The sequence below is a fragment of the Protopterus annectens genome, chromosome 4.part1, assembly GCF_019279795.1.
Source record: "Protopterus annectens isolate FY-2018-M chromosome 4.part1, PAN1.0, whole genome shotgun sequence".
Lineage (NCBI taxonomy): Eukaryota > Metazoa > Chordata > Ceratodontiformes > Protopteridae > Protopterus > Protopterus annectens.
Window position 1 is genome coordinate 119,302,920 of NC_056734.1, and position 27,627 is coordinate 119,330,546.

General features: G+C 40.7%; 1 protein-coding gene across 2 annotated transcripts in view; it reads left to right on the forward strand.

The window, feature by feature from the left end:
• Positions 1-27,627, forward strand: part of MPI (mannose phosphate isomerase) — a 234,301-nt gene that overhangs the window by 82,999 nt on the left and 123,675 nt on the right. For both annotated transcript variants that reach the window (XM_044070020.1, XM_044070021.1), the window contains 2 exons: positions 971-1,171; positions 9,309-9,450. In XM_044070020.1, coding sequence (XP_043925955.1) covers positions 971-1,171; positions 9,309-9,450 — 343 coding nt within the window. The remainder of the gene's footprint in view (positions 1-970; positions 1,172-9,308; positions 9,451-27,627) is intronic.

The following is a 27,627-nucleotide window of genomic DNA, read 5'->3' on the forward strand; positions in this document are numbered from 1 at the left end:
TTTGAAGATGGGGTGTGATGCAGACAGTGGTATGTTGGATTTCTGTGTAATCATAGAGTACTGATGAAGTCCGGTGTGGGCGTTTGTCATTGTTGCTGTTACTTTTGGCTGGTAGAATAGGAGTTATTTTTGATGACACTTCTGCAGGTGTTCGGGTGTTTCTATCAAGAATCAGAGATTTTAGGTGAAATCCAGATGTTAGCTTCAGGCAGGATTTGGTAATAGACATTGCTTTGGGTGGTACTGGTTTAGCCATAGTTTAAGACTAGACCATTTGCTATTGATGCTGGCAATACAAAAAAGTGAGCAATTGAAATTTTTTTGATTGATGTATGGTGTGTAGGGATTTGGGATAAGTTGGACCAGAATCAGAATGAGTATCTTTACTAAGTATGAAGAATGGTGCTGCTAGAGTAATGGGCATTAACATGAGAACAGTAGAACATTTCTGTAAGTAATGTAACTTGCGTGCTAGAGTGTTAATCTAGTAAAGTAGAACATTTTAGTTGAGAAGGCCACCATAGGGAGACATTTCCAATGGTAAGTGTTAGAGAAAATTATTTTTCTTGATGAGGAGAGTATAGTGAAATAGATATGTCAGTCAGTCTACGAGGTAGTAAGGATAATAACAGTATGTCACACTTTTCTACTGTTCTCCTTGTGTTTTGTCCAGCGACTTGTTGCCTTTGTCATACCACTGCAGCTTGTATTTTATTACTTTTGTTCATTTTGTTTCTTTTCCTCCTCACATCTTCTACTCATTTTAAATTTACTTATTGTGTTATGTTTTATTTACATAATTACCATCCTCTCCAAAGTTCACAGGTCAAAGTTAAATTGCTAAACAAAGTAGAGGTAATGTAGATAGGTGTGTAAAGGACTGGTGTGTTCTATATATAAACAACCCTGCATATGTTTTGTTTACTGAGACTGAATGAGATGTGCAAAGCAATCTTTCTTTTTTTCCCAGCTGTGGATGGGAACTCATCCTAAAGGAGATGCTGTCATCCGTGACAATAGAATTTCCCAGAAGACACTTGGACAATGGATAATGGACCATTCTGGCTGCTTGGGGTCTAAGGTTAAAGATTACTTTCATGGGCAGCTACCATTTCTCTTCAAGGTTTTGTCTGTCAACATAGCCCTTTCCATCCAGGCTCATCCAAATAAGGTACTTACGCAGAGTGCGTCTGTTATGAATTTTGACACTAAACATCTCTTTTGTAAGTGCAAAAATATAAGTACCTTGCTAATTATGTTTTTTAATGGAATTTGCTGACCTGCAAAAGGCCATTGTAACTGGGATCATAATAGTTTGTATTTTGCTTGATGAATAATTGTTGCATGTAGCTATGTTCTCTGCCAGAAGTAGTATTCGTGTGTTTATTGGTATATTCATTGTCCTCTCTTGAGGCCTTCTCAAGCCATACAATAGCGTACACTTCCATTATCACTCTCTCTGATTTTACTGCATAAAGTAATTACTTGTATTCTAAATCTTTGCCTTTCACACAAAACAAGTGATAGGGAAATATAATGCAATTCTATTTACTTTCATTTTATTCTGTCTCTTGACAATGCCACTACAGTTGTTCATTAATTTTTGTAATACCACTTGATTCTCTATTTGCTAGAATTTTATAAACTTTTAAATCATGAGCATGCATGTGTAGAACACTATTATATCTAAGTGTAGAACACTATGATGGCTATGTTTAACTGTAATGTAGATAGCCAAGAATGTAGCCTGAGGCCGACTGATTAGCAGCTCAGAAAGCTGGGAAAGATGGTAAGGGGTTGGGTGTGACTTGCATTGAAGTATTTGACTGGGAGAGAGGTAGGTAGGTTTATGGTGGCTCTTTCCTCTGTCTTTACCTGGTGTTCCAGAGGAGTGGCAGAGGCTGCTGCCTAAAGAATATGCTTCTGGTGGGATGATGTGGAGGATTTGCCTAAACCAGTATGGTAGCCTTTGCAGGGTCTTTGCAGGGTCTTATCAAATAGCAAGCACTCCATATGTGGGGTGTAGGTAGACCCTCTGCTGTGGGGCTGGCCTTAGTTACAGCTGCCACCCTAGGTGAAAAGGCTCCATGGTGCACTCCCCACCCCACTGCCCCAACCTATCCTGGCCTACTCACACTGTCCAGATTATTTTTTTTTTCTAAGTCTTCATCATCTTTCTCCTATTCCTCCTCCTTTTTCTTCTCCATTTTCATATTCTTCTTCTCTTTTTCTACATTTTCATCTTCCTCTCCTCTTTTTCTTCTTCTCATCCTCTTCTCCTCTGCCTCCTCCAACTCTCCTCCTTTGTCTTCTCCTCCTCTTCTCTCCTACTTTTTCTTCTCCTTCTTATCTTCATCTCCTTCTCTACCTCATTTTTTTGCTATTGCCTCCTCTTCGCCGCTGCCTCCTCTTTTTTTTCTTCACCTCCTCTTCTTCTTTGCCCCTCCTTTTCTGCTCTTTTCTTCTTTGCCTCCTCCTCTCCTCCTCTTCACTTCTTTATTCTTCTTCTTTGCCTCTTCCTCCTCTTCCTTTTTCTTCCACCTCCTCTTCTCTTCCTCCTAGTCTTCTTCTTTGCCTCCTCCTCTTCTTCTTTGCCTCCTCCTCCTCTTTGCCTCCTCATCCATTTCTTCTTTGCCTCCTTCTCTTTCTCCTCCTCTTCCTCTTCTCTTCTCCTCCTCTTCTCTTCTCCTCCTCTTCCCCTTCTGCTTCTCCTCCTCTTCCTCTCCTCCTCTTCCTCTCCTGCTCTTCTCATCTCCTTCTCTTCCTCCTCTTCCTCTTATCCTCTCCTCCTCTTATCCTCTTCTCCTCTTCCTCTCCTCCTCTTCTCCTCTTTCACTTCCTCTCCTTTTCCTGTCACCTCCTCTTCCTCTCCTCCTCTTCTCCTCCTCTCCTCCTCCCCTTCCGCTTCTCCTCCTCTTCCTCTCCTACTCCTCTTCCTCTCCTACTCCTCTTCTCCTTCTTCTGCTCCTCTTTCTCTTCCTCTCCTTTTCCTGTCATCCTCCTCTTCCTCTCCTACTCCTCTTCTTCTTCTGCTCCTCTTCCTCTCCTCTTTCTCTTCCTCTCCTCTTCCTGTCCACCTCCTCTTCCTCTCCACTTCCTATCCTCCTCTTCTCTCCCCCTCCTCCTCTTTCAAACAGTTTGTCTTAATCTTCATTTTATTCCTTTTGTTTTCTTGTATTCATTCTGCAGTTTATTCATCCAACATCTGTCTGGACAACACGGCACTTTGACAACTGGAAGAAACAACTGCACTAAATTAGGGGTCTGGGGTCACAAGGCCTCCAGAAGGCAGACGGTACTACATACTCAGATGCATTTTAGAGTTTTTGAAAACGATCTTTTCATCCAGTGATTGCCTGAACAAACTCATGACAAAAGAAAGATATTTAGTCTTTGATTGCATCCTTTCAGCACATCCTAAGACTACAGTGTAATAACAGCAGTGTAAATAAAAAGTATTAAGCTGGGGTTCTTTGGGCTGTAGACCCCCAGAATCTATGCGATTTTTTTTAGATACTCAGATTTATTTTAGAGTTTTTTAAACAACCCTTTTTATTCATTGATTGCCTGAACAAAAAGCAGCTTTATCCCCTCTCTGTTGGTTTCATTCATGCCATTCAGCACATTAGGCAATGAGCGCCCTTCTAGGTATTCGTTTCTGTAGTGATAACAGTTTAAGGGGTCGGTTTGTTAGTGAAAAACACGATCAAAAAAAAAATTCAGTATTACTCTTCAACTTTGTGGTTTTTTTTTTTTTTTTCTTGCATCCTTTCAGTACATCGGACTAACCAAGACAACATATAATAACTGTGGCGGGAATAACAGTATTAAGCCATGAAGTTTCTAGATGCAATGAGATGCATATTAGAGTTTTTAAAAAAACTTTTCATCCAATTGATTTCCTGAACAAAAACCATGATTGTGGAAAGAAATTCAGGCTTACTGTTTCACTGCATTTTCCTTCATCCTGTGAGCCTATCCTAACTGACCAAGACTACACTGTAATAACTGAATTAAGCAGGGGGCTGCTAGGAACCCAGAAGCCATAAGGTTATAGATGCCATGAGGTGGATTTTAGAACTTTTCCTGACTTTTTGATCCAATGATAGCCTAAACAAAAATCTTGTCTATGGAAAAAAAATTCAGTCCTACTTTCTTCTTAAGGAAAGAATAAGTTGTATCTAACTTTTAATGTTCAAAGCTGACCAAACTCCACTTCACAATAAAATGCATGTGAAGATACATAAATCTAGGAGTAGTACTTTCCCTACCGCGTCAGCCTCAAAATAGGGTAGTCACTTCCTGTGTATTCCCCTCTGGTGTTAAACTGGGATTAAAATTAAGGCATAAGTGACCACAGTCATATTTCAAGCTGCTGCAGTCATATTTATATAGAGCATGCCTTGTCATCCCTTACCTCCAACAGGCATCCATATTGTGTGTGTCTTTTTGATCTCAGACTGGGACAAAACTAAAAAGGCAAGTTTCTATAGACAGTGCAATGCTCCTGTTCAAACTATAGTGACCCTCCATGCACCTTTCTGAAGTTTGTAAGGAAAGTTAAAGGAGTAATGACCACACTTTCCCCTGCCCAACACAAGGCACAGTGACATCTGAGTTCTGAGAGGAATGTTAAAGAAATAATTACATCATCCTAGCCCTCCCACACAAGCACAGAGTCCTGAGCAGGGCTGGTCTTTACACTAGGTGGAGCTCATGGCAGAGCCAAATACTAAGCCCATGTCAAAATCCACTGATGCAGTCTTGGTGTGTGAGGGCCTGCAGTCTCCAGAAGTTCTGAAGGTCAGGCTATTCTGTGATGCATTTATCCCTTATTTTATTGTGGGATAGGTGTTAAACTGAGCAAGTGATCACAGGGTCATCCAGACAATCCCCACCAAACAGTTATAGTGCCTTCTGTGTTCAATTCAACATAAGATCTTTTCATAGCTAAGAACACTTCATCATACCAGGGTGTCTGATAATCATTACCAAATATGGCCTATCTGAACCACTGTTTTACCTCTTAAATCAAAGCCTTTCCAGTAGGTACATTCTCAAAGCCTGGAAAATGGACATTGCAATGCCATTACATAAGGGCGGTGCAATCATGGACCATGGTAACTAAAGATCCGTTAGTCTCACTAGCCTCGTTTGTAAAGCTATTATTTTGCACCTCATCAGGTTATACATAAAAAATGTCTTTTGTCTTTATTAAATCACAGTTTTCACAGGGACATAAGTACATAATCAAAACAGCAGGTAGTGATTTTGCAGTAAATACAGTGTAGATGGACCTGGCCAAGGCCTTTGATACTGTTTTCCATGTAGGTATTATTGACAGATTTGTAAGTCTGAATATAAATCTGTGATATTCAGTGCATGGCTAACTTTTTGCCTAGCAGAATCCAAGTGGGTTAGAGTTGTTATATGGGCTCAGTGTTGATTTCTCCCTTATTTGGCATCTATTTTCAAATCTTCAGGGCAGCACTCCTGTCGTAAGGCTAAGTTCACAGACAAATATAACATGCATATTCTTCATTCCTCCTCTGATACACGATTGCTCCAACATGGGTTAGGCTCAAACTGAACATGAAAAATTTAGTATAGTTCATTTTGGTAAACAAAACATTTCCACATTACACTGCAAGTGATGAACCAACATTTACACATTGTGCCCTAAGTGATGCACCCATCCAGTCAGGTGCTGTCACAAGAGATCTGAGCTTTTTTGTTGATAATTTACTATAGTTTCACCATTGTAACTGATAGTTCAGAAATCTTACGTGGCTCAGATAATTTCAGGAGATATCTCCTCTATATCCAAAGAAGTCTTGATTCCCCTTACCTCATCTCTTGTTGGGCCATTTATTGAATATAATGCCTTTTTGGCATGTATTTTATTTATTTATTTTATTTGACATTTATTAACTGGGTTGGTCCAACTGGGCCAGAAGCCCATTTTCAGTTGAGACCCGAGGAGAAAAGTTCCAGAGTATTTACATAAATTCACAGAAAAATAAAATTACATCTTTTAAGTTATACATAGAGTGATATTGTACAAAAAGGAAATATACAAAAAAGGATTGAGCATCAAAAAATAGTTTTAAAAAAATTACAGTTGAAAGGAAGTGGCATCATTGACTATGTGCAATATGTATTTACAGCTGATGTCTGGAAAGAATAAAAATAGAGGTTAAAGGAGTTAATGATCTCTTAAGAGTTTCAGTAATAATAAAAAATATAATACAATGCATAGAATATAACACATACATAAACAATTGCATTGTTAAAATATGCAGTGGATACTGAGATGTGACATTACCAGTATGGAGAAACTGCAATATAAAGGGAACTTGAATGGAAAAAGTAGCTGTGAGATTGATCATAGAGGGAGAGAAGTGGGTTGGAAGATGTGAGGTAAGGTCAGGAGGATGGGAGTGGTTAAGTAGGATCCTGTCTTTCAACTCGCTTCTCTCCCTCTGATTATTTACTGAAACATAAGAGACTTCAGAGATTCCTTTTTAAAAATGTCAATGACATCATTACCACCAAATTATTCACCCAGACTGGCAGCCTTCTGTTTGTACTTGGTCTCTTATAGGCTTCTCCATGGTGATCTGTGTCTACCTTTTCAAGCTATGGATGACTTGCCTTTTTGTTCTTTTGCAGAACAAATGATTCCTGAAATACTGTATTAAAGGAGCTGAACTTTCATAACCAGATAAAGATCATGTGGACAAACCAGCCAGGCAGAGGGGATAAAAACTCTTTAATCCAAATCACTGAACAATAAAACACTGTAGAAACACTGCATAAAATAAGGACAAATTAAAACAGATGAGCGCTTTCACACCCCTGAGAAGATTTATTTAATTTGTTAATCGATAGTCCACAAATTGCTCTTTATTGTTAAAACAAATGCCCAAACTCCTAGGCAAACGCTTTTACGTTAGCATTGTTAGCTTCTCCAGTAAGAACCGTCAGGTACTTGAAGCTAAGGTATCTAACAACGCTGTTTTAACAGGCATTTACAAATAATAAATCAGCGACAGGTAGTTTCAAGCTGTTAGGGTCAGCTTCCCTGTCTTTTTTTTGGTTTTATTTAATTTGTGCTTTGTTGGATGTTGTTCTTAGTAACAATGTGTTTGTTTTTGCAGACAAGATGTGGAAGTAGCTATGGGCATGGTTTGTGCGAACAGCTACACTAATGCTGTGCTTGCACACTTTGTTCAAAACATGCTCAGACTCCCAATCTGTTTTTTGTTAATATTTTCTTTTATGGGTGTTTTGTTGATTTATTTTTTTATTTGGTCGGGGTCTATTGATTCTTTGAGAGAGTTTGTGTTTTATTTACAGAATAGCACTTAATTTTTAAAATTTACCTCGAGTTTTGCTGTGGATTCCATTGAGTTTTTAGATGCAAGGATTAATAATCTGTCAGGTGTACTGAGTACTCAGTTGTTTATGAAAGGCTGTAAGAGGAATAACACCTTACATACCCGCAGCATGCACCCCAGATTTGTTAAACAGAATGTTGTAAAAAGACAGATTTTGAGATGTGCTAGACTACATGACTGAGATAGTGATATGTTTGAGGCCTTTGAAAGTTTAGCTGGTAAGTTAACTCAGAGAGGATACAAGAAGTCTATTATTTATGAGGCACAAAATGAAGTAATATCACGTAGATTAGATAGAGATACTCCTTATTTTTTCAGTGGTATCAGGTGGGAGATGGACAAGTCATCACCACAAAAGGCCAGGCGAGGATGTTTGTGATATTTGAAGGATAGGGTTAGAGAGCATCAATAAACTGTTTGAATAGTGCTTGGTCTAAACACGTTAAATCAGAAGGGACTTTGCATAGCTTCATGTTTATGGTAACAGACTGGTTGAGGTTAGATATGAGAGAGGGTGATGTTAGAACTTACACATTGTGTCTAGAGATTGTTAATTTTATTGTTAAGGGCTACATGTGGTAAAGGGCTTAATGAGTATATACCTCTAAGACCAACCCTCAGGCCACGTGGTTTGAAGAGATGAGAGGGCTGTTTAAACAGTTGATGTTAGATCTGATGAAGCACTTTGAAGGTGTGAAAGCGCTCATTAGTTTTAATTTGTTCTTGTCCAGTGATTTGGATTAGAGTTTTTATCCACTCTGCCTGGCTGGTTTGTCTACATGTTTGGATTCTTTTACCAGCTATTCTGCTTTTTCTTGCTGTTTACAGATAAATGTCAGCACATTGGTGGATTGAATCCTATCCCAGAGTATTCACCCACTTCTTGGCCAAACCTTTACGTCATGTCAATGCATAGCTCAGCCTCCACCCCCACTTAATCTTGTGTTGTCATCTTTCCGAGGTTGGAGGGAATATTTGAATGTTGTTCATTGGCTAGGTTTGTAATAGTCTGTAGACTGATTGCCTAGCATACGTAACAAGTTTTTCTTATTGGTATAAATAATAAGCAGCAGATGACTGAACGCAGAGAAATTCTTGGAACCATTATGTTTAAATGAGTTAAGAATCATTAGTCTAAATAATTCAGACACTTCTCCTGCCTTGTACATTGCTCCTGCCATCTTGAAGTATAATAGTTTTTGTGCAAGTTATTGGTTAATTTAATAGATTTTTTTCATTTACTGATACTTTTGCATATTTATACACAAGAAATGCCTTTGCATGAAATGCACAATTTTAATTATTTTTAAATATATTTTGTTTGCATCATAGTGTTTGTTTCAGTCCATTCATCAACCAAATGCATCCTATTCATTTGCAGTACACAGCTGTGGTAAATAAGTTTGCATTGGGGAAAAGGTGAATAAGGTTTGCTTAAGATGGAGGCTATAATGGCAGAATGCAGACTTTGTGGAACTTAAATCATCTGTGTTAACACTTCCATTTGTGTCTTAACTGTATATATGGCAGATGGCCTCCTGCCCATCAGAACTAGCCTTAAGGCCAACCTAACTCAGAATTACAAAAAAAGTGTACATTTTTCCCATTGCTGAATGAAACTGTTCATCTTTCTGAATTACTGACAAGAACGTTCTGTGAAACTCAACTGTTGTGCATTGTTACTTATTTTAAGTCTTTAGTGGGGGGAACTTTCACTCTTCTATCACTGTAGTCCTTGATTTTGCTGGGCAGCTTAGAGTTTAGGAAAACCACATACACAAACATTATATGTAGTTTTATTTAATATAGACATACATCTTTTTCCTGATCAAGCAACCTGAAATTGCTGTGACATCCTTTTATTGCTGTTACCATAGAAAAGATTAATTGGTCTCTGTTTTTCTCTAGGAATTAGCAGTTAAACTCCATGCACAGTTTCCTGAGCATTATCCAGATAGCAACCACAAGCCTGAAATGGCAATTGCACTTACTCCATTTGAAGGACTTTGTGGCTTTAGACCAGTTGAAGAAATCATCAGGTTTCTGAAAAGTAAGACATGAAGCAGAACATATGTATCTTTGGGTAACACTTAAGAATGATGTGTGCTGAAGTAATGGAGGAACAAGTTAAACTGCTTTCATATTAAATGTTAGACTTTCTTAAAATGGGCTGTGCTTCTAATTCTAACTCACGTACAGAAGTGTCCTTTTCTGGAAATTGATGATTATTTTGCTATATTTTCCCAAGTGTTTCATTTGGATAATTATATTGATCGGTAAACTGTACCGTTCTAGTTGAAACCTTAGAGAAGAAGCAGTTTCTGTATGTTAAAAAAAAAAAAAAAAGTTTGCCTGTGTATGCTAGAGTGGCAAAAACGAAATGGATGTACACTGAAAGACCATACAGTTATTTATGCATAGGTATTTGTGTGTTTTATGGTGGAAGAAAAGGAGGAAATTATTCCAGCTATTTGTATTGTAATTGGCAAGGTAATGCCTAAAATTGAGAAGTGAAAGTTCCTTTTAGTTTGTTGTGGTTGTTGTGTTTTTTGGCTTTTTCCCGGTTAGGGGTTGCCACAGCGAAACTCCGGTCCGCTAATGATTGGTAGTTGATTTTTACGTGCCGAGTTACCAGCCCTGACGCACAACCTTCAACGAAGGTATGCCCATTCACGCATGTCTCCACGCAGAAGACACTCTAGCTGAGAATCGAACTGGACAGCGTCTTATGTGAAGCGACAATGCTACCGCAGCACCACCACCGCGGATTATGAAGCATTAATCATATTTATGCCATGGCAGTTGAAGAGGAGTGCAGGAGAATGGAAAGAGTGTATAGGTAGAAGGAAAGAAGAACAAATAAAACTAAATGTGAAGCAGTAGTGGAAGGTGGAGAATGGGAGAAGATAACATTGCTCATTGGGGAAAAGGTGAATAAGGTTTGCTTAAGATGGAGGCTATAATGGCAGAATGCAGACTTTGTGGAACTTAAACATCTGTGTTAACACTTCCATTTGTGTCTTAACTGTATATATGGCAGAAGGCCTCCTGCCCATCAGAACTAGCCTTCAGGCCAACCTAACTCAGAATTACAAAAAAATGTAAATTGCTGAAGAAATAGTGTGGCAGAGATGGAAACCTAGAAAGACTCTGAAAAACTGCTGATGGAAATTAGGGGTTAGAGAGTGGCAGTGGAGATACTGATAATAAAAAGAAAGTTGCATGAAAACTGGAAAAATAACATTTTGTCTTGTGCTTTTCTCACCAAGCAAACCATGACAGAACCTTTTTTTGGAACTCATCACATGTAAAGGGTGCACTGTGCTAATAGATCCATTATCCCTTCTTTTGAGTCATCCGATACCTTAAGTATGCAGCTGCCAGTTTGTGAAGTACTTGTAGCAGAGAGTGTAGAGTTGGGATTTGGGTGATGAGCACATCCTGAAAGAGATGTTATTTCTTCATCCCCAATTAATAGAAAGCAGGACATGCACTTTTGCTACTGTTTGTCAATCCTCAGAATCCTTGGAGTTTCTTTAGTGTTCTCTTGAGGGGGTACCATGATAGGTAGCTGTCCATATACAGACACACACACACACACCACTTGATTCTTCATTTTCATAATATGTCTGATTTATTTCACTTCATTCCCAAATCCGAGTCATCAGTATCATAAATGGGAATAGTGTTTTCATCGGTTTACATTGAAAACCTTGAAACTGCATTGGTCAACTGGCATGTGGTCAAATGACAGTTTGCAAGTTGGAACGGGTAGTATAGTTAGAGTGTTTGGGTTCTACGTTGTGCAGGGAGATCGCAGTTCAGTAAGGAACAGGAAATTAGCCATTTCCTCACTGTAATGTGATCTTGGAGTTGGCATATTTAATCTGCAGGGGGTGTGGGGGGCACAGCACCCCTTCAAAATAGTAGAATTAACATACCTTTTGACTGTAGAGTGAATCAGTACGTTGATGTGCATAGCAGGAAGTGAGTGATGTCACCTTCTGCTCTGTCGAATACATTGAACTATGGATGTCAATATATTCATTTTCTCCTTGGTTGCTGTTTATAAATTCCAAATTCAGCATTTTGGGTCGACATTCTGAATAGGCGACCGAAGTTGATTCGGAATTTCAAAAAGAAACCATTTTCATCAATGGACAGGTTAAAAGGGGGGGGGGGACTTTTCAATTTTTTGTAGAATATATGTAGGATAGCAGTGCAAGCCTCTATTACCAGTCAGAAATGGGGAAGTTCAGGAAAATATCCATAGTTTATTAGCAAAACACTTGCTGTAATGAACAGTTCTTTTACAGATGCTGTTGTTAAATGAAAGAGTATCAAGATGGTCCAGCCATACCTAAAGGAAGTGGCATGTTCAGTCTTGCACCATTTGTGGAGCAAAAGATTGCATGGGTGGGAGCAAACAGGTGATTGTGTGACAGCAGCAAGCAAACGTTCTCATGGTTTTAAGAGTGTGAGCGCTAGTCTTAGCTGAGTAGGGCAAAAGAGATAAATGTACATGAGCTTGTAGGTCTACATTGGGGTGTGTCTGCCTTGGAGGGGAAGCTAGGATCTTAAGTGAGGGGTTTACATGCTTCATCATCAAGCATTTAAATTAGCCAAGGGGGCATACAAGAAATCCACAGGGGAAATATTGTTGTCCTCCAGGTGATCACAGTTTGTGATGTATATATTTTATTAGATACAGTAGTTAACATATATTTCATTAGATACAGTAGTTAAGCAGATAATAGTAAATGGGAAGAAAGACATATAGCCATTATTACTATGGTCGAGGTAAAAAGGAGTGATGCAGTGAGTTCTACTGTCTGTACTCTAGGTTAAAAAAAACCCTGCTTTATGGCACTTTACGGAATATGAAGTCTTGTTAGGGTGTTAGTGAGAGAATGTTATAAATGAAGGGGAAGCAAGCAGAGTCTGCAGTATATAGGAAAAATAAGAAAGATTAGCTGAAGGTATAATCTTGTCTATAAAAGAAGAGATGAGAAAAGAGAGGACGCTTAGGGGGTCACAGTGGAAACTGGAAGTGGCTACACATTATGCACAGAGGTTGTTTACAGAATCCCCTTCATGGTGAGGTAAAGGATAACAGAACTGTAAGACATGCCCTTAGGAAAGTTGTAGCATGATCTTAACGTCCTAATGCGACTGTGAGAAAGTTATACTCAAACAAAACTGTGGGTAGTGACCATGGTGTCGGAAGTGTAAGACACCGAGGAACTCCCAAACCTTTTTATAATTATGGGGAGAATTTGGGAAGATTAAAAGTTTACAGGAGTTTAATTTGGGAAGATTAAAAGTTTATAGGAGTTTGAAATGGAAGGGAAGTTTGGTAGGGAAGCTTATGAAGTGATGATAAAACAAATATCTAGGGGGAATGGGGAAGGCATAAATGGCAACAATGTAAGAGTTGGTCTTCAGAGTAACCAAAACTGATTTGCTATTTAAGTTTTAAGTAAAAAGAGGAAGGTATGGGTTGAAACACAGGCCCCATTTAAGGACAAAGACATATCGGTGCTTTGTAGCAGGCAGAATTCATAAATTAAGTCTTCTCTTTTTCTCTTGAATAGAGTCTGTCTTGAAAGGGGTAAATGGATCTAAACAAGAATAGTGACTGGACATATGGAGAAATGACTACAAAGGAGGTGGTTAGTGAACTGAAGTGCACTATGTACAAGTCTGTTATGGACTTGGAAGAAGGAATGGGACCACATAACCCAAGAATGTGCCATAGGATGTTGTACAATAATGCAGGATTTCTAGGTCACTTAAGTGCATGTGTTCTGTTCCTGTGTTTGCAAAATGAAAGTTGTGTCTGCATTTATGACGTTGTTTAATACTTTTAAGGTGGACCTAAGACTCTTTGAATGAACCTTGCTTCCTGTCCTGTCCAAGATATAGTTGTGTATGCAGAATTCAGAAAGTGTCTAGATAGGGATCATTATTGCATTTTGTTATTTCTGTATAACATGGCCATTCTTGCCTCAGGTGATGGATCACTAGTGTGCAGTGGAACACTTTATAGCTTTATGTGAAGAAGAATGGTTTGGAAAGTAGCACTTCTGTGCCAAAAGAGTGCATCGCTTTCTGCACTTGAAGAATAAGTAAGGTGGATTATAAGCACCTTGAGCTTTTATTCATTAGTAAGGGGGTTTAGAGGAGGCTGAGGGATCGACTAGGGGATGGGTGCAGTAGCAGCAGTGCTGCATGCGTTGTACTTGGGAGTACAGAGTGGCAGTGAGAGCTGAGTCATAGGAGGACGCTCTCATTTTACTGGTAGTTTGTCATCTTCCTCTCCTTTGATCATGAACTTTGGGTAGTGACCAAACAGATGAGCTTGCAGATAATAGTGGTACAATTAATCCAACCACCCTGTGAAGAAATCTAATCTCCCACGAGACAGTGTGTGTGAAGACCTGATCTCTAAGAAGAAATACTACTTCTATCAATTGAGAGGAACAAATTGAGGTGTTGCAGATATTTATTGAAGGTAATCCATCAGCACCTTTTTGCTCACTTTAGAATGCTTTTGAGATCCTACAGGATGAACTGAAGACTGTGGCCAGGAACAGGGAAGTGGGGTTTGTCGTAATTAACTTGACACTATTGCAACCTGCAATCCCTAATACTGACAAGTGATTTGGAAAATAAATAGATGGGAGTGGATTTTATTTGTTTTGTCTTGCATATTGGTAATTGGTTTCTGCATGACAGGTCTGAGTGTAACTTTTAAGGTAGAATGAGAGAGAAGTTTAAATTCTGATGATATTTCGTAGATTAAACAGGCATAATCTGTTTCCTGACTTGGTATTTTTTTCATTGAACTTTTAAATGCTAGCTGTCAGGCCTTCCTCGATTTACATGTAAGGACCAACAGTGAGTGAAAGTACTTGGTACCAGGCTTTTGTCTTTATAAAGTCATAGCTCTTATACTTGTATCCTTTAGCCATATCCCATGTCCTCTTTTTCTAGTTCAGTCAATTAGCTCTATCTATGTTATACCAAGAGTAAGCTATTAATCTGTTTTTTATTGTTATAATCCCTTCATTTACAGTGGTCAGTATGGAATCTGTCAGCTTTTACCCATTCTGTAGCCTGATAGCACTAGGTATTTTGTGGCAGCATAGTAACTGCCTTATGCATGCCATAAACTCTGTATTACTACCTAACAGTGATTCAGTATGTGAGAAGCGTTAATTATTTACTTAACTTGGAGGATACCTTCTCAACATAGAACATGTTTGATAAGGACAGTATGCATACACACAGAGCACTTCACTAAACCAGTCTATCACAAGGTTGTTAATATTGCACTTTCTAAGCCACCCAGGCTAAAGATTAAAAAAAAAACCTTAGACATTAGCTTGCGCAGCAACACACCCACCTTTCCCCTTCACACCCATAGCCAGTACATGTACTTCTAAGTCACAAGAGTGCAGACTGCAAGCCTTTATGGCCCATTGAGACTGCATATAACCACAGGAATGTTTTAGAGGTAGATGACTGTCACTATTGAAGTGACACCCCCAACCCCATGTGAAAAATGGGGAAAAAGGGGTTGAGGATGGATGGATGGACTGTATTGTCAGATATCCAGGCACCACCCTCAACTAGTCTGGATAAGAAACAGTAGTGGGTTCACTTTGTCCCAGGACAAAAACAGGTTCCAAAAAACTCGAGAAAGTATATTTCAATGTTGTTAATATCTCCCAGAAAACAAAAAAATGGGACTAGAAAGTACATCCAGCCAAGAAAATGAATGTATAAAGATTTATTGTAAAACAAAGGTGAAAAGTTGAGTGTTTTCATCCCTACAACTTGGGACGTTCAGAACAAAATAATAAAAAAAAAAAAGCACCTTGGACTTAAATAGGAAGTGAATGCACATAGGTCTTAATTAATCAGTTAACACATTATAGGTTCATAGGTTCATACTAGGCTATCTGCCCTAGGGCATTTATAAGTCTAGCCAGAATGTGTTTGGCTTTCGCCACCCATTTTAAATTTATTTTGCTATGCCCTTTTTCGAGGTTAGTAGACTGTGCCTCTGTCTAACAGTGACACAGAAGTGATACCCGGGGTAAACCTACGATCTCCCATCCACTCATCAAGATTCCTCTTGAAGAGAGTCAATGAGGGACTCTGCCTAACCTGGACTGGAATTTTATTCCAGAGTGAAGGAAGCCTCTGGGTTATGAATCTGTCCCTCCAGCATGTCCTATTTATTTCAGTGCTGAGGTTCAAGTCTCTCGAGCGTGGCTCGATGGGATTTGGATTTTCTGAGGTGCAGCATGTCCATTAATTCCGGGTTGGACATGGCTTTATACATCAGGCACAGATCGCCTCTGAACAGGCGGTATGCCACTGAGTAGAGCTGGAGTTTCTTTAACCGGGCAGCATATGGCATCTGTTTGAGCCCTTTGATCCTCTTGGTGAGGTACTTTGGGGTCTTTCCAGTTGCTGCAGGTGTCTGGTAAGGTACATCCCAAAAGGGGCATTGTACTCAATTATGGGCCTGATGTGGGATGAGTAAAGAGGCACAATGACCTCCCAGCTCTAGATGTGAATCCCTTCATGATTAGGTGGGCTATATAAAATGTTTTTCTAACCATTTTGGCCACGTGGTTGTCAAATGAGAGATTGCTATCAACTTGGGTCCCCAGGTCCCTAATTACTTCTTCTGTACTTAATGGATTACCACCTATGTGGTAATTTGTGGGCACTTTGTTTGTGCCAAAGGGGATGACTATACACTTTTTGGCATTTAGCTTGAGGCCATGGCTCTGGCACCAGTTGTCTGTTTCTATGTGGCCCTTTTGGAGGATGCTTGTGTTGGCTGGAGAGTCGATTATGGCGCCCAGTTTGCAGTCATCTGCGAACTTGGTCAGCCACAGTCCTTCCATGTTGGCCTGTACCTCCGAGAAATATATACCGAACAAGAGAGGTCCCAGGACTGAGCCTTGTGGGACACCACTTGTAACTGGTTTGGAGTCTGACATGGCTCCAGCAATTCTAACCATGTGGGTTCTGTCCTTGAGCCAGTTAGCAATCCATCTAGTGACATATAGGGGTTTATATTTAAGCTGGTGAACTTATCTATAATGTCCGAGTGCGGTATTGTATCGAAGGCTTTTGCGAGGTCCAGGTAGGCTGTGTGGACCACCTTCCCCTCGTCAATGGCCTTGGTGACCGTTTCAAAGAAATCAACCAGGTTTAAGAGGCAGGATCTGCCCTTAACAAAGCCGAACTGGGTAGGATCCAGTGTCTGTAGGTCCCCAATATCTTTATTTATGAGGTCCATGATGATCCTTTCCATAGCTTTGCAGACCAAGCTAGTCAGGCTTATGGGACAATAGTTTCCAGGATCCATTGAGGCACCACCTTTATGGAGAGGGACCACTGTTGCTGTATGCCACTCTTTGGGCACATAGCCTGTAGTAAGGCTGAGATTGAACAGTAATTTTATGTTTGGGTTTAGCTCTTCTTGGAGTTCATGTAGGACGCACCCCGGGACACCGTCTGGTCCCATTGATGCTGTGTTTTTTGCCTTGGAGTTAGTAGTTTAAAGTTAGACAACAATAAAAACTGGTTCAAACTAATAGTAAAAACTAAGCCATTATCAAAACATCACTTTAAAAAATATCTACCCCATAATTTGGGTGCTGTCATATCTGCTTAGGCTACAGACTCTCCCTGAACATGTTAAAGCCAAATTGTTAGACCACACACACACACACACAGAGACACACACAGAGACACACACACACACACACACACACACACACACACACACACACACACACACTCGAACACTCAAAATTTGTTTGGCTATATAGCTGCAGAGCTCATTAAACTTTTCACTTTTCACTATCAATCTCAAGAAGTCTATTCTGACTGCTTCACAGGACCAAATTTTCCTGGGATGCAGGATTCAGACCTTATCAATGATGGCTTCTCTTCATCCTCCCAAGGTCTTCTCATTGACAACATTCTTTCACACTCTCCTTCTTTTACAAGTGATATCCACAAGAGAATTTCTACAAGCCCCCCGAGGTTCATAGCATTTCTATGTTTCCTTTGGTCCAGTGCCACGTGCAGAAGTGGCATCTCTGTACTTTTTTTCCTATACCTTCTTTTCTTGCCTCAAGAAGGATTTTCTATGTTGGATTTACCAGATTTCTCTGAATCCAGGTCTACCTTTTCAGGTTCCTACCCCCTACTGAAGAGCTCTTTACAGAGGCTTTCTGTGTTGAGGATCTTCCATTAACATCAGGGTCCAGGGGGGTCTGGTCTCCTCAGTAGGTGAAAGACCTTATCAACATCAAGGAAAAGTGAGCTCTGATTTAGCTGTTCAGGGTTTGTATTCTCTCTGGCTTCCAGGTCCTTAGGATTTTCATGGACAATACTACTGTCATGTGGTACATACGCAAGGGGGCACAAAATCTTACCATCTTTGAAGATGGGCCATCATAGCTTAGAATTTTGATATCTTCCATCATTTGATGTTTCAGGCAGGTTATATTCCCTCAGAGCACAATCTGGTGAGACAATCTGAGCAGGACCAGGACAGATTCTCACAAATGGATGCTTCACAGGAAGGTGTTTCTAGACATTGTACATTGATGAGGTAATCGTCAAGTAGATGTGTTTTGCCTCCACTCTGAACAGACCACTTCCCGGGTTCTGTTAGAGTGGTAAGTCCTCTGGCTTGGAAAGTGGAAGCCATGTCTTTTCCTTGGAAAGGGATATTCCTCTATGCTGATCTTTTCTTCCTCTTGCCAAGGGTCCTGCACAAGATCATGTGGGACGGGCCCAAAATATTGTTGGCAAGTCCATTTTGGCTCAGGCAGGACTGATTTCTCCTTTATTTCACTTGAAGGGAAATCTTTAAAATTTAACTCACAGGATGGATGTCCTCACACAGGATAAGGGCTGTCTTATTTCCCCTCATCTTCTTACCCTACATTTTGTCTGATAATGTTTTAATTCCTTTTTAACACCATTTCTCTGAAGATATGCTTCAGATTTTGCAGGAGGTCAGAAAACCTAGTATTAGAAAATGTTATGTTGCAAAGTGGAAGACATTTTCTGTTTGGTGTCATAAGCATGAACAGGAGGACTCTCTCTTAATGAGTACTTCAACTGTTCTTTCTTATTTGTATGGGTTGCTGAATTCTGGTCTGCCATACATATCTTTTAAAGCTCTTTTGCCAGCCATTTCTGCCTGTCTGCCTTTGGATCCACCACTTTCCTCTAGATTTAAGGCAGGGCCGGCCTTAGCCAAAATGGCACCCTAGGCGAAGTAGTGTTCCGGCACCCCTTAAGCCCCACCTACACCATACTCATGAAATATCCCTATTTGAGCCACACCCACAGGTAGATCACTCCCCAAGAAAGCCACTCCAGTCATTTCCTTAAGTTATTTAAATGCACAGGAAGAAAAAGATACCTTGTAATGCAGTTTAACTGCAACTACCTTTGCATACTTATTTTCTTCTTTAAATACCAGAGCCGTATTATGATCAAATAGGGCCCTAGGCAGGGTAATAGACCCCCCCCCCCTCATGCAGCAACCCCCCAGCAGCAGCCCCTTCCTCAGCCATTCCAGTGTTCCATTATTTGGTTATTTCTCACCAGTTACGATGCATACTGTTCTCTTATTTCCTTCTACAATGATTACAGATATTGAAATAAAATAGCAAAAACACAGCCAGCCAGTTGATAACCGAATAATATAGTCTCACAATGAAAACAGACTTAGCATGAGCAGTAAACGTCTCTGCCCTTGAAAGTCACATTCATTGCAATGGCATGAAAACCCATATTCATAGAAAATGCATCTGGCCAGTGGAGAATTAAGTTTACTTTCATGCTATTTTTAAAACAGACTCCTTGCACACATTTTTTGGGTCTACTTCAAAACATTGAAATTTCATAATGTTGAAATTCAAAACACTGAAACCAAATCATCAAAATTCCAAAACACTGAAAACCCGAAACAATGAAAACTCAGAACATTGAAAGTGTGCTTCATAAAATTGAAAACTACAACGCACATGTAAATAACATCCCCTCCACCTATAACACCACCTAATTAACAAACACAGTTTCTACTATGTTTCCGCAGGGGGACAAGCCCCCCTGAACCACCCATGTGGGGGGCCCCGTAAATTAAATATACCAACTCCAAGATCGCACTACAGTGGAAAAAAATTAATTTCCTAACCTCACTGTATCACGATCTCCATACACTAAGGTTAGGAAATTAACATTTTTCCACTGTAGTGCAATCTTGGAGTTGATATATTTAATTTACTGGGGGGTGCAGAGGGGCTTGCTCCCCTGCAGAAACAAAAGTGTGCTTGTTAGTTAGGTGTTATAGGTGGAGGGGATGTCATTTACTTGTGCGATATAGTTTTCAATGTTATGAAACTAAGTTTCAATGTTCTGAAGTTTCATTGTTTTGGGTTTTCAGTGTTTTGAATTTTCAATGTTATTGTCTCAATGTTATGAATTCCAACGTTATGAGATTTCAATGTTTTGAAGTAGACCACGTTTTTTAGGGCCATGCATACATGAATTTATTTGATTCACCTTTCTGATTGTATTAAATTATATTCCTTGTATAATACAGCACCACTTGTTAGAATGTATTTTAAATTTGTAGTTTTAAACGTTCTTTTAATAAGCAATGAAACAAATGTATGAATTAATAACTGCACATTTCAGAAAATGTCAGCCATAAAAGGCCACTTAAGACTGCTGCCATTACAATCCATCAATATTACTCGATGCACACAATCTCTGCAGAAGTAAAATCATCTGAATTCCACATTAAAGAAATCTGTAATTAATGAAGAGGTTGCTACTGGCAGACAACCTTACATGTCAATGTTTTATCTGCAAATTCAGTGCCTACTGCCCTTGAAGAATTAATTGCCTGTATTGCATTAAAAAAACGTTAAGTTGGTAATATTGCAATAACAAACGAGCAAGCTCATAGTCACTAGGCATCTCATACAAAGGACATACTCAGGAGTGTAGAACCCCTATGCCCCCTTATAGTGCACCAAATAACACCAATCATATGGGCACTGCAATATCAGCAATCCATCTACATGGTGTGGGAGTATAATTCACAGCCTTCTGCACCAGAGGCAATTACGCTACTAACACCGCTTTCAGATTCTACAACACAGTGTGCCGTTTGATAAACAAAAACAGCTAGTTGCACATTGAAAACATTTACACTTGTTAGAATGTGTGTTAAATTTGTAGTTTTGAACAATTTTCCCAGTCAGCGATGAAACAATGTATGACCCAATTATGACAAAACTGCCCATTTCAGAACATTTTAACCATAAAAAGACACTCAAACTTCTGTCATTACAGTCCACCAGTACCAGTCAATAAGCACAATCTCTGCAGCATTCTTTAAAGTATTCAATTGTATTTATTACTGCTTGGTAATAACTTGATTAAAGTATAGCTATCATTCTAAGTCTTTTGGATTAAGCACTTGGGCTTCAGACCAGTTGTTTTACATTAGGAAGGTTTGTAGCATGCACTGTGGTGACAGGACAGGTAGCTTTCATCCTTCTAAGTTGGGAACTGCTGATTGAGAGCTCAGTGTCTGTTATTCCAAAAGTGTATTAGTTCTGGTTTATGCACTTGGGCTTCAGGCCAGTTATTTTACATTAAGAAAGTTCGTGGTCTGCACTCTTGTGGGAGGAGAGGCTGGACTCTGCCCTTCTGAGCTGGGAATTTCTGGTTAAAGGTTTATAGTGCCTGAATATTTGAACTGTATCTTACTGAAATTGGTACACCTTGTTTGCTGTAGCATAGACTAGATCCAGGCCTGCTGAATCTAGCTTTGTTTGTATGCTTGTTATTTCCCTGGAACACTAATTCCACCTAAAACGCGGCTTCTCAGCGCTTCTGTGGATCCCTAGTGATATCTGCATTGCTTACTGTACTTATTTCCTTGTTTCACTTGAAAGAAAGTTACTGTTTGTCGTTTTTGCATTTAAGTTACCTGTAACACATTGCACTTAAGTTACCTGGCACTTGCTCACTAAAGCAATTGTATAAGTCAGCACTAAAAATTAAAAGCACTACACCCTCACTCCCCATTGGCCCTTGTTTTCAATTATAAAGGAATTCCCAATATTATTCTAGCATGTCCAAAGGTCAGTTGTCAATCTCCTCTCCGGTCCAGCTGGTGAACCTGGGAATCTTGAGGCAATGCTACAACTGCGCCTCATGTACACAGACAATCCTCTCCTCTTCCCAACAAATTCCAACACATGTGAGAGATGCAACCATATAGCCAAACTGGAGGCTAAGCTCTCTCAACTCAGTACTGGCATAACCAGTCAGGAGGAGAAGGAAACCACACTCACTACAATTCCAGTCTCACAGAGACCTACCACGACAGCAAACCAAACACATAATCACACAAAAACATACTCTGAGGCTCTAAATAAAGATCTGCCTAAGCAGCAGATACCTCCAAAGCAGACACCCAAGCAACCGCTACCCCAAAACACGTGCAACACATCTCACAAAGCCAGTGTGCCGAACAGTCGCAGCCCTTAAGGCTAAACAACACACCTGATACACTTGTAATAGGTGACTATCGTCAGGCACACTGACGTCCTGCTCACCAGGCTGAACAAGGAGAAGGTCATGGTGAGCAGCCTGTCGGGCGCTAGGATCCACCACATAACACAAGCACTCGGGTCATTCCAAGGCAAGTACAAATATGACTCTGTCATTGTCCATGCTGGTGTGAATGACCTGAGTTGTACCTCCCTGGACTACACGAAAAGAGACCTAGAGGAGCTCTCTGAGCATGTAGCCCAGGCCGGTATGACCCTGACCTTGAGTAGCATCTTACCCTCACCAAGAATGATGCCACAATATGAAGACAAGATCAATTTCAACAATTGGCTTAAGTACTGGTGTCATTCAAAGGGGATCCAATGCCTGTCAGCCTGGGATGATATGCTCGACAAGCCACGATGCTTCGCTAGGGACGGCTTGCACCTGTCACCCCTGGGCTTTCAGATATTGGCAAAGGCTCTTGCTACCCCCATAGTGCCTTTTTTAGGCAAGGCTCAAAAGACAAACCCATCTCCATAGGTATCACAAGGGATAAGAAACAGAGTAATGTTACGCCAGAAGTCTAAACCTCAAGATGCATGCAGTTACTCTCCTTAGCATGGAGAACATCGATATCTGTGCAGTAACAGAAACCTGGTTCAGGGCTCCCGAGAGCACCCCAGCACTACCAGGTTATACCTCATACCATGCTTTTCGGCCCCAAAACTTGGACCGAACCACAGAAAGAGGGGGAGTATCAATATTCATCAAAGATACCCACACCTCCAGGTTGGTGGCAAAGCACGAAGCATCAGAGACTATCCATGTGCAACTAACAGTGGGTAAAACTGCCTTCCAGTTTATAGCCTGCTACAGACCACCCTCCAAAACCCAGGAATCCCACTCGGCCTTCCTGAGAACGCTGGAAAATATGAAGGTCTCTCCAAACACCATTATATTGGGCGACTTCAACTACCCAAACATAGACTGGGAGCATTACTGTAGCTCCAACACCCTAGCCCAAAGGTTCCTAGAATTCATAAACTCAAATGCTATGGAACAACTTGTTACCACTCCCACAAGATGGGGAAAACATACTGGACCTAATCACCAACATGGGGACTATGCTCCAGACCAGAAGTGTATCCCTCACTGGTAAGATCAGACCATAAACTGATCTCACTGGATATTCACATCCCGACCCCACCCCCTGCCCAGAAAACCACAGTGAAAAACTTCTCTAAAGCAAATTTCACACTCCTCAAAATGGAGGTGGAATCCTTTCAAGCCCCCGAGCCTGTGGAAAATACAGCCCAGACTGCAGAATCCTTTATGAATGCATTCTATGAACACCTTCAGGAATGCATGGATTATGCAATCCCAAATAAAACCAAGACCCAATCCTCCAAAGGCAGACATCCTGTCTGGTGGACCCCAGCCATAAACTAACTATAATAGAAGGAGGAAGCTACTACATGATAAATCCCAAAAAGGGAAGGCATCTCTGATCAGTATTAGCAAAAAACTAAGGGCACTCATAAAATCGTCAGCTTCGAGAGAAAAATTGCACAGGACACTAAGGATAATCACAAGGCTTTCTTTATGTTAGGAACATGGGTGGGAATTCCCAGATATGCTCAGAATTAGTCCAAAATGACAAAAAATACACCGAACCCACAGACATTGCCAACATCCTAACTGACAGGTTCAGCGCAAACTCCCCCCCCCCCACTAAAAGGGCAAATATCTATCCCAGCAGAGTGCTGCCCCCCTGACATCTCAGATGCTCAGGTAAGAGCTGCCTTCTCCAAAGCAAAACACACAGCATCAATGGGACCAGACGGTGTCCCGGGCTGCGTCCTACATGAACTCCAAGAAGATCTAAACCCAAACATAAAACTACTGTTCAGTCTCAGCCTTACTACAGGATATGTACCCAAAGAGTGGCGTACAGCTCAACGGACCCTGGAAACTATCGCCCCATAAGCCTGACTAGCTTGGTCTGCAAAGCTATGGAAAGGATCATCATGGACCTCATAAATAAAGATATTGGGGACCTACAGACACTGGATCCTACCCGGTTCAGCTTTAAGGGCAGATCCTGCCTCTTAAACCTGGTTGACTTCTTTGAAGCAGTCACCAAGACCATTGACGAGGGGAAGGTGGTCCACACAGCCTACCTGGACCTCGTAAAAGCCTTCGATACAATACCCCACTCGGGCATTATAGATAAGCTCACCAGCTTAAACATAAACCCCTATGTCACTAGATGGGTTGCAAACTGGCTCAAGGACAGAACTCACATGGATAGAATTGCTGGAGCCATGTCTGACTCCAAACCAGTTACAAGTGGCGTCCCACAAGGCTCAGTCCTGGGACCTCTCTTGTTCAGTATATATTTCTCGGAGGTACAGGCCAACACAGAAGGACTGTGGCTGACCAAGTTCGCAGATGACTGCAAACTGGGCACCATAATCGACTCTCCAGCCGACACAAGCATCCTCCAAAAGGGCCTCATGGAAACAGACAACTGGTGCCAGAGCCATGGGCTCAAGCTAAACGCTAAAAAGTGTATAGTCATCCCCTTTGGCAAAAACAAAGTGCCCACAAATTAAAGTACAGAAGAAGTAATTAGGGACCTGGGGACCCAAGTTGATGGCAATCTCTCATTTGACAACCATGTGGCCAAAGTGGTTAGAAAAACATTTTTATATAGCCCACCTAATCATGAAGGGATTCGCATCTAGATTAGGGGAGGTCATTGTGCCTCTTTACTCATCCCTCATCAGGCCCATAATAGAGTACAATGCCCCTTTTGGGATGTACCTTACCAAACACCTGCAGCAACTGGAAAGACCCCAAAAGTACCTCACCAAGAGGATCAAAGGGCTCAAACAGATGCCATATGCTGCCCGGTAAAAGAAACTCCAGCTCTACCCAGTGGCATACCGCCTGCTCAGCGGCGACCTGTGCCTGACGTATAAAGCCATGTCCAACCCGGAATTAAGGGACATACTGCACCTCAAAAAATCCAAATCCAGTGGAGCTACATGCTCAAGAGACTTGAACCTCAGCACTGAAATAAATAGGACATGCTGGAGGGACAGATTCATAACCCAGAGGCTCCCTTCACTCTGGAATAAAATCCAAGTCCAGGTTAGGCAGAGTCCCTCATTGACTCTCTTCAAGAGGAATCTTGAGTGGATGGGAGATCGTAGGTTTACCCCGGGTATCACTTCTGTGTCACTGTTAGACAGAGGTACAGTATACTAACCTCGAAAAAGGGCATAGCAAAATTAATTTAAAATGGGTGGTGAAAGCCAAACATACTCTGGCTAGGCTTATAAATGCCCTAGGGCAGATAGCCTAGTATGAACCTATGACGAAGTAAAATTCATCCGAATAATTCTACATTCAAGAGATTTGTAACTAATGAAGAGGGTGTTACTGGCAAACAACTTTACATTTCACTTTTTCATCTATAAAATCACTGCTTGCTGCCCTTGAAGAATTAATTGCCTACGTTACATTAAAGAAAAAATTGGCACTTTAGTAGTATTGCAATAGAGAATGACTGAGAAACTGACAACAAATTCATAGTTAAGCATCTTATGCAATGGAGGGTACACTAAGGAATGCAGAACCCTTATCCCCCCTTTAAATGCAACAAATAATCAGCAACAAGGGCATTACATACCATGCCTCCAAACCTGTCAACCTCTTAGCACAAGAAATCTGAACAAAGCCTAAAATAATGTGGGGGCCAAAGGCCCCCAAACAGGAGCAGAGATTATAAATATTGCTCTTATAGACTTAGAAAGTTGCTAGAATAACAGCGTTTGTCTTAGCATGCATTTTCTGAAGGAAATGAAGGCTAAAACTCAAATGTATGACATTTAGTTATTTAAATCCTCTGTGATTTGCCAGATAACCACAGATTTTATGAGGAATAGGCCAAAAATATGAAGCAAAAATCTAGACAATTGAGAGGTATACATACCACTCAACCTTTTAGTGCAAGAAATCTGGGCAAAGCCTAACATGACATGGATGCAGTTGCCGGAAAAATAGAGATCGATTTTAAATATTGCACTTTTTTAACTTAGAAAGTTGCTAGAACAACAGGATTTGTGTTGATGTGCATTTCTGAAGGCTGTGAAGTGTGTGTGTGTGTGTGTGTGTGTGTGTGTGTGTGTGTGTGTGTGTGTGTGTGTGTGTGTGTGTGTGTGTGTGTGTATAAAATCATTTTTCAGGTGACTTCAGTTCTTTGATTTACCACAGAACGACAAATTTTATGATGCTAAATCTGGACAGTTGAGAGGTATGTTGTGCACGCACACACACACACACACACACACACACACACACACACACACACACACACACACACACACACACACACACGCAGCTACTCTCTCACATAGCAATACACACACATACCTACTCTCTCACGAAGCAGCACACAACTACTTTCTCTTTCATACAGCAACTACCAACTAGTTTAAAATTCCACACACTCCTGCTCTCTCCTACAACACACAGACACGCACATTCTCTTTCATACACAGTAACACACATTTTATCTCTCATACAAACAGAACGACTAATTTAAATTATACACACACACACACACACACACACACACACACACACACACACACACACACACACACACACACTTTCTCTTGCATACAGAAGCCTGATTTTAAACTACACAGACACACATACACTTACCTTCTTTTTAAATAAAATGGCCACATGCATACACATGGAATTAACCCCTCTCTTAACTGAAGGGCTAGTTTAGTTTCTGCACACAACTTTAGAATGTCTTTACATCCACGTTGGCTTGCATGGCATCTGATGCACGCATGTCCTTCCTTAAAGGAGAAGACTCACTACCGTGGAGTGAAGATTTTTTTTTGGTTGTTAATTTTATGGTTTATTTATTTATTTTAATTTACTTTTCTTATTATGCATTCACATAATAAGAAAAGTAAATTTAATTAAAATAAACACAAATTGCGCCCTTTACAAGGCCAGCCTGTATGCCACCCTAAGCGGTCACCTAGTTCACTTATGCCTAAGGCTGGCTGTGATTTAAGGTCAAATAGTTTTTGAAAGGCATTCTACATATTAGGCCTCCAGGAAAGCCAGATGCTCATGTTTCACTGTTGCAGTCACATTTGGGTTATCCTGCCAGGAGTAGCCCTCAGTCAGCCCGAATACCAGAGGCTTATTATTTCTGCGTCGGTTGCTGTCACCCCAGGACTGACGTCAGGGCATCATAAAATCAGGCAGCCGACACCATTACATCAGTCTTTCTTGCCGAGGAGCCCGAAGCAAAAGCAGTTCGCACGAGTGCCGGTCGGCCGCTACCCGAGTTTTCGTTTCCGAATTGAAGTTGAAGTCTTCTAAAGCTAAGTACCCCAGTGGGGATCCTTTTTTTCTTGCTCTAACCGATGTCAGAAAAAGTCAACAATTGTCTCGCCTGTGGAAAGCTAAAACAACACCGAGACTTCCATTCTTACTGCATCACCTGTTTAGGCCCAGAGCACGACGTCCCTCGCTGTCGCTTTTGTGCTTTGTTCAATGCCAG